At 34.0% G+C, this 13,948-nt stretch overlaps 1 protein-coding gene and 1 long non-coding RNA gene across 7 annotated transcripts in view; one reads left to right on the top strand and one right to left on the bottom strand.

The window, feature by feature from the left end:
* The window catches only part of LOC123243608, a 16,012-nt gene extending 5,038 nt beyond the window's left edge, over positions 1-10,974 (top strand). The window contains exons 2-3 of the long non-coding RNA XR_006506041.1: positions 5,556-5,608; positions 10,709-10,974. This is a non-coding gene — a long non-coding RNA (uncharacterized LOC123243608). The remainder of the gene's footprint in view (positions 1-5,555; positions 5,609-10,708) is intronic.
* Positions 1-13,948, bottom strand: part of ARID4B (AT-rich interaction domain 4B) — a 212,676-nt gene that overhangs the window by 32,905 nt on the left and 165,823 nt on the right. For all 6 annotated transcript variants that reach the window (XM_044671621.1, XM_044671619.1, XM_044671624.1 and 3 more), the window contains one exon: positions 1,147-1,231. In XM_044671621.1, coding sequence (XP_044527556.1) covers positions 1,147-1,231 — 85 coding nt within the window. The remainder of the gene's footprint in view (positions 1-1,146; positions 1,232-13,948) is intronic.

Here is a 13,948-nt window from a genome sequence, read left to right as displayed (position 1 = left end):
AAGGAAAGGAAAGGAAAGGAAAGGAAAGGAAAGGAAAGGAAAGGAAAGGAAAGGAAAGGAAAGGAAGAAAGAAATTATCAGGGACAGCTAGCTAATACCATGGATCAAGAGCCTACCCTAGAGCCAGGTCTTGGGTTCAAATCTGGTCTCAGACACTTCCAAGCTGTATGATTCTGGGTAAATTATTTGACCCCTACTTCCTAGCCCTTACTGTTCTTTTCCCTTGGAACCAATACACATTATAGATTCTAAGATGGAAGATAAAGGTTAAAAAAATAAAGAGCGATAAATAGAAAAAAGAAATCATTAACAACTAAGGCCAATGGCACCCAAAGTTATTTTCAAACCTCCTTTAGAATAAAAATTAATTATCAAATTCACAATTCAACCCAATTTCTTAAAAATTTAAAAGAACTCAGGAGAATTATTCTATTTTATGTATGTTAGAAATAACGAATTCTGAAAATAATCTAAACTGGACTACCATAAAAATGTAATTGATACATGATAAAAAAAAAAAGGTTGACAAGAATTTCTATTACAATTTACATTTTATTATTAGAATCTGAAAGTATCCAGTAGTACAGGGAAAGATAAATATATATGTGACTCTGCCACTTTTGCCTTTCTCTAATAACTCTTGCATTGCAAAGTAAATAGGGACAATTTTATCTAATTTTAAGGCAACTATGTTGTGGCTACAAGAATCTGAGGATGTTCTCAGTGGCCATCTACTATTGGGGAAAGCTGACATGGAAAGACAAAGCCAACTGTCAGAAAAAAGGGTTAAAAAAGGCAGGTAAATCCTAAAACTGCCTTGATTCTATTTATTTTTTTAAAGGCCTCTTGAACACTGCTGAAACCCTCATCTCCCAAAAAATAATTCTAGTCTCTTTCTCCAGGGACTCAGATGAGGGGGCAGTTGAAAAGAAAGAATATGTATTGGGTTGGAAGGCATTTGGTTTGTGTCCAAAAATACTCTACAAAATTAGCTAAAGAGAAACATAATATCTAACTCAATACTGAATAGTCTACCAACTTTAAGATACAAACCCTATCATTGAAAAGGCTAGGAAGTACACATTTCTCTGATTAAATACTGTAGGTTCACAGTAAGACAGTTAATTTGGAAAAGTAGTTGCCTACCTTTATTTTCTTTCGATGTTTTATTTTTGGTACATTTTTGTCAGCAGGTCTCACTATCTTATCTGCCTTAATCCATTCATCATATCTAAAAGCAAAAGTAAATTATTATAAATACACAAAACCAAGTCTTTAGGAGCACATATACAATATCAGAAGAAAAACTGATCAGAAATAATCATTATACACAGCTAGAAGAATAACCAGTTCAACAACTTCACACTAAAGGTCAGGAATCTGAATTCTAAAGAAATTATGTGACCCAGTGACATTATTAGCATTAGATCCAACAGTGTAGTTTTTGAAACCAAAAGATCCTTGGCCTGACCCCTCCTCTGACCCCTCCTCTGACCCCCATATGTTTTGTCTGCCTTCATTAGAATTCCTTGACACAAAGTAAGGGTTTAATAAATGCTTTTTAATTCATTCTTTAATCCTATATCAACTTCCAAGTCCATTACCCTTTCCACTAAATCACATTGTATCTGGTAGAAAAAAAAAATAGAATTAAACCTGTTGTGATGAATGGCACAATTGTTTACATACAATATTAGCAAAGTTGTACCATATCTTCTAAGATGTTTGGCATGGTCCCAAGTAGAAGTATTTTCAAAATTTAATAAGGCTATGTTTTTAAGAGACAAAAAGAATAATGGCAAAATAGACTTATAAAATAAATAACTGCTGCTTTACCTAAAAATGGATACCATTTCTCTTCAACTGAGAGAACTACAGGGAGTTTCATATAAATAAAGTTCTTTGATAAGAATACATATATACACATACACATAAGTATGTACATACCAGGGCTTTCCTTTGAAAGTCCCAAAACACTTTTCAGTTTTTCACTTAAGTGTAAAACAGTTGATAGAAATGAATTTCCAAAGGAATTAACTACAAGGAAGTAGCTATATACTCACTCCACTGGGGGAGGGACCAACAACAACTATGAGATAAGGATTCCTAAATATGCTAATGTAAGTAAATGGGTAATTATACTTTAGTGCTTAAGCTAGAAAAGGAAAAATGAATAGGGATCAAAATAATTAAAGTCCCCAAATGAAACAGTTCTTATCCTAGTAACTTGGTTATTTATACTCTGTAGGCTTATTGAAAAATGGCATTTTCTAGGCAGAATGTTAATTATGGTAACATTTATTTACATGGGACTTGGGGCTTCTCAGATTATGAGGCTATACCCCAAGGTAAATAAGGCAGCTATTTCTGATAATTGTTGGTGATTGAGAAAGTGAGGGTTTGTAATAATAGGGAGTCACAGACACTAGACTATCATCAACAGGAATAAAGAAAAGAGAGGTTTTTACATATTTTGGTAGTCCATAACTTCAGCATCAAAGTGAGGTAGTTTCTGGAAAGAGCACTGGATTTGAAATCAGAAGGTTTTGGTAAACTACCTTGTCAGCCTACAGCAATCTTAAAGGGCTCACATGAAGAAAAAGTGAAAATATATGGTATTATAAAAATGTATAGCAAGATATTATTCTACTAAAACCTTTATTAGTATGACAATGCCTATGTATTTTCATTACTATTTTTAGCTCCTCCATTAAGATTAAAAGGCTTTTGAACTTGATTCCATTAAATTCTAATATCATTTTCCCCCTAAAATGTGATGGAGAAAAAACAACAGTAAAAATTACAAATATAAATGATAGATCTCAACAGGTCAAAGTAAACTTCTGGAGGCTTATTTACATAAAAGAAGCTAAAAAAATAAGCTTAAACATGTCACAATAGATTCTGCCCTTTCTTATTTAACTAGGGTGTGCCAAGTATATATTCATTTAAAGAATATTGTACAACTTTTATGACTGTTTAGTACAAAACTCACCCAATGAACCTGGCTTTGAGACCCAAGTAAGAATCGATATTCTAATGTATGTATTCACTAGTTTTCAATTTATCTACTACTGCCACTACATCATGAATATACTATGCATAAAGCACAAAGTATTTTCAAAAACTCCAAATTTTTCCACTATTCTTAGAATTAAAATAGTTATCAAACAGAAAATACTATGGCCCAGGAGGATAGTTAACAATAGTGGCCATTGCTCTGCTGGACATAGCAAGGACCAACTGCCATTATTAATGTTAATGTAGCTACCATCTCATGTCTTCTCTAAGAATCTTCATTTAGAAAGTGATGAGGACTGGCCAGAGTGGCTAGCAAAGGACACAAAATACTCAAACTTAAGGAAATCACAGGAAAGACATACCTAGTTGTATAAATAGTCTTGATAAATTTTAAGAAAACTAAATTTAAGAAAATTAAATCTCTCATATGCTTTTCCTTGCCATTATATGATATCTTCTGAAATATAGGAATATAAAAAATACTTTATTGGGGATGGTGTCAAAAATTCTTAACTTCCCAGGCATACAAAATATAATTCTCTCTGCAAATATACATTCATATAAGTTTTTCTTGTCTAGGCTTTCATTTTCTAACATTATCTATCTGGATTTTTTTCCTGCTCTTTTCTACTTTTTAATATTCCATTACAAAGTATACATTATTTTTTTAAACTATAAAGTTATAGACTTGCCAAGGGTTGATATATATACTACTACTCTTGTAAGATAATAATTGGAAAAGCCTTTTCAGTTAAAATTATGGTGAAGCAACAATATGGTAGTGTATAGTGTGGCAAAAAAAAGTTTAGAATAAGTATCAGCAAAAGCAGATCAGCAATTGAAAACATCTTGCTAAAAATGTAAAGTACAAACATTCCACAAACATATACTACAAAACTGACTGGGGTAAAAACACTGACTTTACAAAAAAAAAAATCTATCTTACCCATGCAAGAAAACACTAACTTTTAAGGAAAATAAAATTATAGCAAGTAGTTTATAACTTTTCATAATAGATATAGCATTTTAAAACACATTTTGCACATCAGCTAGATAACTACTTTAAAAATTAAGAATGGCAGGATTGCAAAAAAGCATAAAAAGGTAAAAACATGTAGGAAAATCTTTAATGTTTCCTTGCACCATTAATGAGTATCAGAAGGCCTTAGTTCCAGTTAGATGACAAAAGGACAACTGAAATTATTAAAATAGTATGGGTACGGGGCAGCTGGGTGGCTAAGTGAATAGAGAGCCAGGCCAGGAGACAGAAGGTCCTGGGTTCAAATCTATCCTCAGACATTTCCTACCTCTATAACTCTGAGCAAATTATTTAACCCAAATTGCCTAGCCCTTATTTTTCTTCTATCTTGGAATATTTAGTATCAATTCTAAGACAGAAGGTAAGGGTTTTATAAGGAAAAAATAGTATGCACAGTATTAACAAACTTAATATAATGATTAGTACTTGCCTGAATATTTGCACCAAAGTACTAAGAGGCAAAGACTATTTGTGAGTGGATGTTTATAAGTAAAAGAAAATACCACAGTGTAATTCTTAGTTATCTGTTCAGAAACAAGACTTTTGAGTGGGATGAGCATATTAAAAAAAGCAGGTTGCAGTTAATATAAATCACATATGGACACCCTCTGGCCTCAAGCAAAATGTTATCTTTCCCCACCTTTTAAGAATATTGTTTGTTATATGTGGTAGTAATTAAAATCATGATTAAAATATTCTTGAACACAGAGGATTATGATTTAGTAACCAGAAAGAATGCTAGCAAGTATCACTCTAGCTCTGAATCTAAGAGTTCAGTGTTTCTGAAAATCTGAAATTTAATATTTTCAAAGTATATTAGTGACAATTGTACATTCAGAACATTCAGTACATTCAGAAATAATTTAAACATTAGTTTCACAGTCAATAACTTTTACAATTGGTTTTGAAGATGTAAGTCTTGTTTTCCTGAGTAAATCAATATATTAGTGTTACACTCAAAAATTTACTGCCTGAAAAGTATACAAAGAATTAAAAACATACATACACAACTAAGCAGGCATTAGTGATGAACCTAAAATATAAAAAAAAGCTTTATGAAATGTTTTAATGTATGTGGTTATTCAACTACAACTTGATTGAGGTATTCTCTAGATACTTCCAGTAAATAAGTCTCACATCCTCTCATACAATTAACTTTTTAAAAACCAGAATTAACTATTTTATCTTTAAATTATCTCAAATCCTCTTCTTCTTCCCCATCTTACCCCTATCTTAAAAAAGAAAAGAAAAACAAAACCACTGTAACAAATACATACATGTGTATATATACATTTTTTTTTCTTTCCCCCCAAGCTAAAACAAACTTCTGCATTAGCTACGTCCAAAAAAAGTATCTATGTAGCTATATATCTCAATCTGTACTCTGAGTCCATTACCACTTTGTCAGGAGGTGGGTAGTATGCTTCATCATGAGAACTGACTTAACTTTTAAACAACTTCTCTCTCTTTTTTTTTTTTAATGTTTCCCAAACAGAAATTCAGGATCTAATGCAAGTTGAAGAATTTTCTCAGAAACTGATCAAACTGGTAAAGATTTCTACTAAAGGAATATAAAACACAAAAAAGGGACATTACAAGAGGAAGAAAACTTAAATAATAATGAAAAGCAAAATTTTAAAAGAGTGGCCTATTAGTAAAAAATATAGATCTTGTAAATAAATATTCTGGAAATATTCATCCAGGCTTAAAAAATGGCTTTTCAATATTTTCCTTCCTGGTTACAGATGGAAATTTATTTGCTTTTTCAATCTTAAAAAATATTAGAATTAATATCAAGGAAAAACTAGATCTCTATCTTTATTTGTGTTATAGAAGAAGTAAACATTCAGATATTTCTAAGACTTATCTCTTAGAAAAAGAATTACCCCTTGGAAAAACTGGTGGTAAAATAATAAAGTCTAAGGTCAATAATATTTTGCTATTTTGTTGACTCTATAATGGCAAATGCCTACAATTTCTGCTCCTGGAGAGGTGAAGACTAGTGGATTGCTTAAGCTCAAGAGTTCTGAGCTAGAATAGGGCTGAAGTGGATTTGGTATCTGGACCAAGTCTCATCAATACAATGAGACCCCAGGAAGAGGGATTTAGGATAGGGGTGAAGGACAATAGGATGCCACCAGACTGCTAAAAGACTGGTGAATCAGACCAGGTTGGAAATGAAACAAGTCAAAGCTTCCATGTGCATCAGCTGAGGGCGTGGGCTTTTGAGGAACCACTCTACTTCAACCCAGGGTGAGATAGGGAGACTCATTCTTCCCCATCTCCCCCTGTGAAAAAAGAAAAAAAATTGCATTATTTTCAGTTTATGTAAAATGATAACTATGATCATTAAAGAAAAACAAAAATGGTGATTGTGTATTATGTTCATACATTTTCAAAATGCACATTGCTATTCGATAAATTTGAAGAATGAGTACATACATGTATTGATTCATATATAAAACATGGCCTTATTTAGAAATGAACTTCCCAAGGTCTAAACTGTCAAATGATACTTAAGTAGAAAGAAAATCTTGATGTAGACTTTACAATAAAGCAATTAAGTTATTTTGTAAAGATAAAAACAACCTCACCCCCACCCCCAAAGCCAACCTCATATAAATTCAAAAGAAATAAATATAACACTTTTGTAGTGCAGAAAGTTTTGCAGTTTTCACTATTTTAAAACTCAACAGTCAAAGCTAATTTAAACTATTATCCTAAATATTTTTGTATTCATTTATCTTAAGCTCTAAATCAAGTTTTTCTAAATAGCAGGTCCTACTGCTATAAATGATCAATCTGCAAACAAACTCATTTTCAAAGGTATGATATACTATTTAGAGGTGGTTAGGCAGTTCATTGACTAGAGTACTAGACTTGGAAGTCAGGGAGACCTGAGTCCAAATCCTGCCTTACACATGTTGTATGACTGTGGGCAAGTTATCTATCTCTGTTAGTCACAATTTCCTCATCTGTAAAATAGGAACAATAATAGCACCTACCTTATAGAACTGTTGTAATGAAATAATAAATGAAAAACACATGGTGAAGTTTAAAGTGCTCATTTAAAACACTAGCTGCTCTTACCATTATTTGTTATAGGACAACCAATAATCTTAAATGTAGTAGGAGGCAGATAACATGTTTAAAATACTTAGATGCTTTAGAAAAGATAAGCAGGAAGTTGGTTTAGCAGAGGAAAGCAAAGGGGAACTGGGGAAAAAATGAAGTCAGAGTGATGGGCAAAGGAAATTGAAATGGACTGACAAAGAAGTAGAAATGGTGCCAAAATGTTGCAGTCATTTTTCAAAGAAGCATTCAGCCTCAGTTGCAGCTTAGTTACTTGTTCCAAAAGTTTTGGATTTTGTATTGTGAAATAAATATTACCATGTCTCACAGACAATCATTGTCTTTTTGGGGGCACCATTAAAACTGCTTAGCCTTCTCAAGAAGATGAAGCAGATATGATTAACATAATTTCTACTTATTGGATAAACAGTATGATTTGCAAAGAATGATTTTTACATTTTCTTACAAAAAAATACCACTGAACACAATAGTATTCAAAGTCAAATTGCTGAAGCATAGCTAGCATAGAGGAAAAGGAAGGAGAAAAATGGGGAACAGTACGAATTGGGAAAGGTAAAGTAAAAGAATTGAGCTGATTGGTAGTAAGAAAGAGAAGAAAAGAAAGCCAATAATATACATAAATTATGTTGAAGAGAAGAAAAAAGTAATGAGGAATATTTTTCTTTTCTAAGAGGCAGAGCATGTGCTTTATATAATATGTAAATATAAATAATATAGAAGGGGGCACCAGGGTAGCTCAGTGGATTGAGAGTCAGGCCTAGAGACATGAGGTCCTAGGTTCAAATCCGGCCTCAGACACTTCCCAGCTGTGTGACCCTGGGCAAGTCACTTGACCCCCATTGTCCACCCTTACCACTCTTCTACCTAGGAACCAATACACAGAAGTTAAGGTCTAAAAATAAATAAATAAACAAACAAAGAAACAAACAAATAAACAAACAAACAAATAAATAAGCAAATGAATGAATGAATGAATGAATGAATAAACAAACAAATAAATAAATAAATATAGGAATGAAATGGTGATGTCCTATAAAGTAATAAATATGAGCAATTATTATCATTAGCATGAAAACCAATCCCCCCACAAAAAAGACCACCTGCTTCTCTATAGATACATGACAGACTAAAGGAGAAGAGACTCAGGAGGTCAAGTCCTATACTTTGGATTTACAGAACACTTATCTATTGACTTCTCTTGTTGGCTATCTTTTCCTGAGTCTATCACATCAACTAGAGCAGTGATGGCAAAACTTTTAGAGACCGAGTGCCCAAACTGCAACCCTCATGAGCATGTGAGTCCCTATCTTACCCCAGACAGGGAATGGAGGAAGCTCTCCTTTTGGGCTACTGGGCAGAGGGGGTGGGTTATGTCAGAATTGTCCTCAGGCATGTGTTGGGAGGGAGAGGGAGGAGCCCCCTCCCACACATATGTCACAGCTTCACCAACATGGAACTAGAGTATGAGCTCCTTGATCATGAAGGTCACTTTCTACATTTCTTCAATTTTGTACTAATCTCCACATATCTTAGCAGTGATTTCTACACATAAGTATTCAATAAATATTGGCTGAATGAGGAAAATATGCATAATTCATACAGGAATAGGGGCTATAGTTATATAACAAATATTAAATATTAGACTTAGATTCAGGAATACTGAGTTTAAATCCTTCCTTACTTCTTATTAGCTGTGTGGTCCCAAGGAAGTCATTAACCTAAGTTTCAATTTCCTCAACCATAAAATGGATATAAATAATAACATACCTCACAGCACTGTTGTGAGGATTAAAGGGTAATGTTTGTAAAGCATTTTGCAACTTAAAAGTGCTACAATAATCTTAAATGTAGGGCAGGTAGGTAGTATTCTATATAGAACACTAGACCTGGAGTCAGGAAGATATGTGTTCAAATTTAGCCTTAGAAGCTTACTAGCTCTGTGATCTTGCGCAAGTCACTTAACCTCAATTTGCCTCAATTTCTTCAACTCTAAGAATGATCACAATAATACTTTTATCTTACAGGGTTGCTTTGATAATCAAATGTGATAATATTTGAAAACACAGTGCAAAGACTAACACATACTAAGCAGAATATAAAAATGCTTATTTCTTTCCCATTTCTTTTATTATTTATCATTATTATTCTTGAAAACTAAAATGGTTTTAGACTCAAATCAACCTTTCTGACTTCAGTCTCCAGACTTTTTAAAAATTTTTTGATGAGAGAGAAGGGGAGAAACTAATTTTATTTTATTTTTGTAATTAAAGCCATGAAATCTTTATAGCATGCTTTATTTTAAAGTATACATTAAATTTAACATGTTAATACTAATGCTGTCCAACTTGTTTGCTTCTCCTTCTGTAGTTCTTTCTTCTCCAGTGTGTGTATTTTTAAAATGTTCCACAGATTCCTGTTTCCAGTAGTATTTGTATTACCTTCTTTAGAAGGCTAGTATAAGGGAAAGTTCTTTGTAAAAGAGTCAAGTATTATAGGAATGTGAATTAATGGTACTGTTAGTATTAATAATCAGACCAAAAGTTAACTGTTATTATTAACAATTACTAACAAAATTAGATTATAAAGTTAACCAAATACATTTTTTTAAAAAGATGCAAACAATTAAAAGAGGAGAAACACAAAAGGAAAGAACAATAACCAAAGAGTTGAAAACCAGAATTGAGAAATTATTTTAAAGGAGAAAAAATGGTAATGAAGAAAAAAATGGATCAGGAAAAGAACAGTATTTGTAGGGAACAGATATCAGTAGTTTAAGTACACCTTATCTGCAAAACTTGATGTTTTCTTATGAGGTATCTAGTGACACAGACTGATTGCATTGTCCCTTTTCTTCTTTTTCCCACTTCTTATAGCAATAGGCTCAAATTACAGAAGATCAGAGATGATTAGAGCTGAATAGGATTGTTAAAAGATCAGCTCTCCTCTATTTTATGGCCAAGCTCCAATGATGCCCAGAGACCTGAAGTGCCAGCTTGCAGGTTACACGGTTAGTGGAAAGACAGGACTAGAAACTGAATCTCCTGACTATCAGTCCAGTGTTCTCTGGACTACACACTTATTGTTGTTCAGTCAGTTGAGTCATGTCCAACTCTTCGTGACCCCATTTGAGGTTTCCTCAGCAAAGATATAGGAGTAGCTTGCCATTTTCTTCTCTACCTCATTTTATAGATGAGGAAACCAAGGCAAACAATGAAGTAACTTGCCCATGTCACATGTAAAAGATAATCTAATTAAAGTATGCATTCATTGTTTTATGTCTCTGCATATAATCCTATTAATCAGTATTTTAGTGATAAATTGTAGGGAATAATCTCTATTATTAACTGATTGAATAACTGCATATGAGAATCAATAATCAATAATCATATTGTGAGTAAAAGAACAGGGAAAATCCCCTGAAGGGCCTTGCAGAATATCCTTACCAAAGGAAGCTATGCACATGCCTTCATCATTCTGGAATATATATAGATGTATAACATCTCAGTTGGTTTTGAAACTACAGAATAATCTTGGCTGTTTCTTATATTATCATAGATGGGGCAACGGCTATGTGATCTCCCAAAAGAAGAAGAAAAACTTTACTTTCTGGAAAAAAAGAAACCTTCTAGAAGGGGAAATTTTGATTTCCCTCCTGAAAAGAAATACTCAGCTGACCATACATGTCTCCTCCTTTGTGAGGGAAGTTTATATATTCTGACTTTCTTGCATAATGTATACGAACCAGCTATTTTCTCATTTCTGAGTCTTAGACTTTATGTACTGGGTATGCCCTTTTGACTCTGGTGTTTATAATGTACAGTTCCTATAATAAATCTGAGTTTGAGCTCAGAAATTGCTTCCTAGTATTTATTTTAAGTCTGAAACCAGCTCTGAACTCAGGAATATGAGTTTCCCTGAGTCCAGACCTGGCACACTATCCATTATGTCACCTAGCTATCCTGAACTAGGCCACACTTTCTCTTTAATTTGGATAATTGGCAATTTCTATAAAAAGTTAAGTGGGGGAGATAATTAGCCCAAATAAAATTGTGCATGTTCTCATCTCCTTCCCATAGACAACTGGGAGCTGGTTGTAGGCTTTGATCATATTCCGCCCCCCCCAACCCCCACTTAAAATTTTCAATAATTCCATACAAGTCTAGGTTCAAACTACTTATTCTGCAGTCAAGAATTTTAATAATTTTGCCTATTCTACATTTTTAGCCTTATTTTCTACTATACCTTTATACTGAATTTTAAGAGATTTTGACACAAACTGATGTCTAATTGGAGTGCTATTTCTCAAATGTGGATCCATAGTACCTCCAATTAAATTCAACAAAAATTAATTAAGCACTTATTACATGCAAGTCACTTTGGAAGAGCTGGGATCAAGGAGCTTACATCCTCCTGGAGGGACATAATATCTATACAGATAAGGAAATAACAAATATGCAAAATAACTTGGGGGAAAGCAAGGGCCATTGGCAACTCTGAGGTTCAAAAAAGATCTTATGTAGAAAATAGCAACTGAGCTGAACCCTGACAAAATTCTAAGAGGTGGAAGTGAAGAGAAGGGTCTATGCAAAGGGAATAGTTTGCCATACACAGGGGCCAGCAAGGCCAGTTAGGCTTGAACGTAGAAAATATGAGAAGAAGTAATGTGAAATTATCCTAGAAATGAAGTTGGAGTCAGATTTAAAGGGTTTAAAATGCCAAACAAACACATTTGTATTTTATCCTAGTGACAAGAGGAAACACTGTAGCTTCTTAAGCAGGGGGAAGTGACATGGGTCTGACATAAGTTTTAGGTATAGCAGCTTGGGAGCTGACTGGAAGAACATTTGAAGGAAGGGAAGACTGACAGGGTGAGATCAGTTAGGATATTTCTGCAATAGTTTATGTGAGAGATGATATGAACCTGATCTAGAATGGTGGCTATGTGAATGAAAAGAATGGGACAGATGTGAGAGATGCTTGGGAAATAGAACTGACAAGACTCCATGTTTAATTGGATATGGAAGACAATGGGAATTAGGTGTTTGTGAAAGTGAAGAGTCATGGATTATTCAGAGGTTGTTAACCTGAATGAGAATGAAGATGATGTCCTGAACGTTAGTATGGAAGTGATGAAGAGGGGAGCATTGGGAGGGAGGAAGATTATGAATTCTCTTTTGGGTATGCTGAGCTTGAGATGAATATGGAATATTCAGAGAGAAATGTCCAACAGTTTGTGAAACAGGGCTAGAGCTCAGGAGAGATATGAGGACTGGGTATGGGAAAGACTGATAAAGGGTTGATAATTAAACTCATGGGAGCTGATGAAATCCCCAAGACAGAGAATAGAGAGAAGAGAACTCCAGGTATATTTACACATAAAGAGAAAAACATAGATGATGATGATAATCCAGCAAAGACAATTATTAAAAGTCACCTAACTGATGTCCACGTTTATATGTGCTCATTTCTATAATCCATCCTTCATGCTCTATCAAAGTTTAGATTATGTCACTTAAGCTCAAAAATCTTCAATCATTTTCTTCTGCCTAAATAAAAATTGCTTTCAAGGGACTTTATAATTTTGGCTCCAACATATCTTTTCAGGCTTATTTCATACAACCCCTATTCTCCTGGTTTCACATGGACTACGCTCCAGCTCTGTGCACTCCTAGAATATCCTCCAACTCAATCTCTAGGCATTCCTTAAAGGATGCTTCAAGAACTACTTTTCCACGAAGTTTTCCTCAGACTGAAATTAGGAGTGATCCCTCCTTTTTTGAATCGAAAAGTTCAAACTTTTAAACCTCTCTTATGACTTTTATTATTTTTAACATATTAGGGATATGTATATATTTCACTAGTTCATAGTAGTATCTTATTCATAACAGTTACTGTTTAATAGTAGTAAATGTTGGGCAAATGGGTAGCTTAGTGGATTGAGAGCCAGGCCTAGAGATGGGAGGTCCTCGGTTCAAATCTGGCCTCAGACATTTCCCAGCCATGACCCTGGGCAAGTCACTTGACCCCCATTGCCTACCCTTACCACTCTTCTGCCCTGTAGCCAATACACAATATTGACTCCAAGATGGAAGGTAAGGGTTATTTAAAAAAAAAAAGTAGTAAATGTTAAATAAATCAAAACTGAATTTTTCCAGCCAGAAATGCTTTTCCTAGGGGCGAAGCTAAGTGGTTCAGTAAATTGGGAGCCAGGTCTAGAGACGGGAGGTCCTAGATTCAAATCTGGCCTCAGATACTTCCTAGCTGTGTGATCCTGAGTGAGTTACTTAACCCCCCATTGCCTATCTCTTACCACTCTTCTGCCTTAGAACCAATACACAGTAGTGATTCTAAGATGGAAGATAAAGGTTTAAAAAAATGCTTTTCCTACTTTTTTCTGACTAACTAAATTATATCACGTTTAGATTATCACCTCTATGCAGATAATTCTCACATCTATTTGTCTAGTCCCAATCTCTGTCCTTACTTCTAGTCTCACAACTTCAACAGCCCATTGGACAACTCAAACTAGATGTTTTACGGTCTTTTTTTTTTTTAATCCTTACCTTCTGTCTTAGTATCAATCTTAAAATTTCTAGAAGAATAGTATGAGCTAGGCAATTGGGGTGAAATGATAAAACCAAGGTCACACACTTGGGAAGTATCTGAGACTAGATTTGAACATAGGTCCTCCTGACTCCAGGCCTAGTACTCTCTATCTATTGTGCTACCAAGCTCCCCTGCCATAGACTCTTAACTCACCATGTCCAAAACCAACCTTACTATCCTCTTACCCAT

Source organism: Gracilinanus agilis, chromosome 4 (assembly GCF_016433145.1).
Source record: "Gracilinanus agilis isolate LMUSP501 chromosome 4, AgileGrace, whole genome shotgun sequence".
NCBI lineage: Eukaryota > Metazoa > Chordata > Mammalia > Didelphimorphia > Didelphidae > Gracilinanus > Gracilinanus agilis.
The sequence above is the reverse complement of the archived record's forward strand: the minus strand, read 5'-3'. Positions and strand labels throughout refer to the sequence as shown.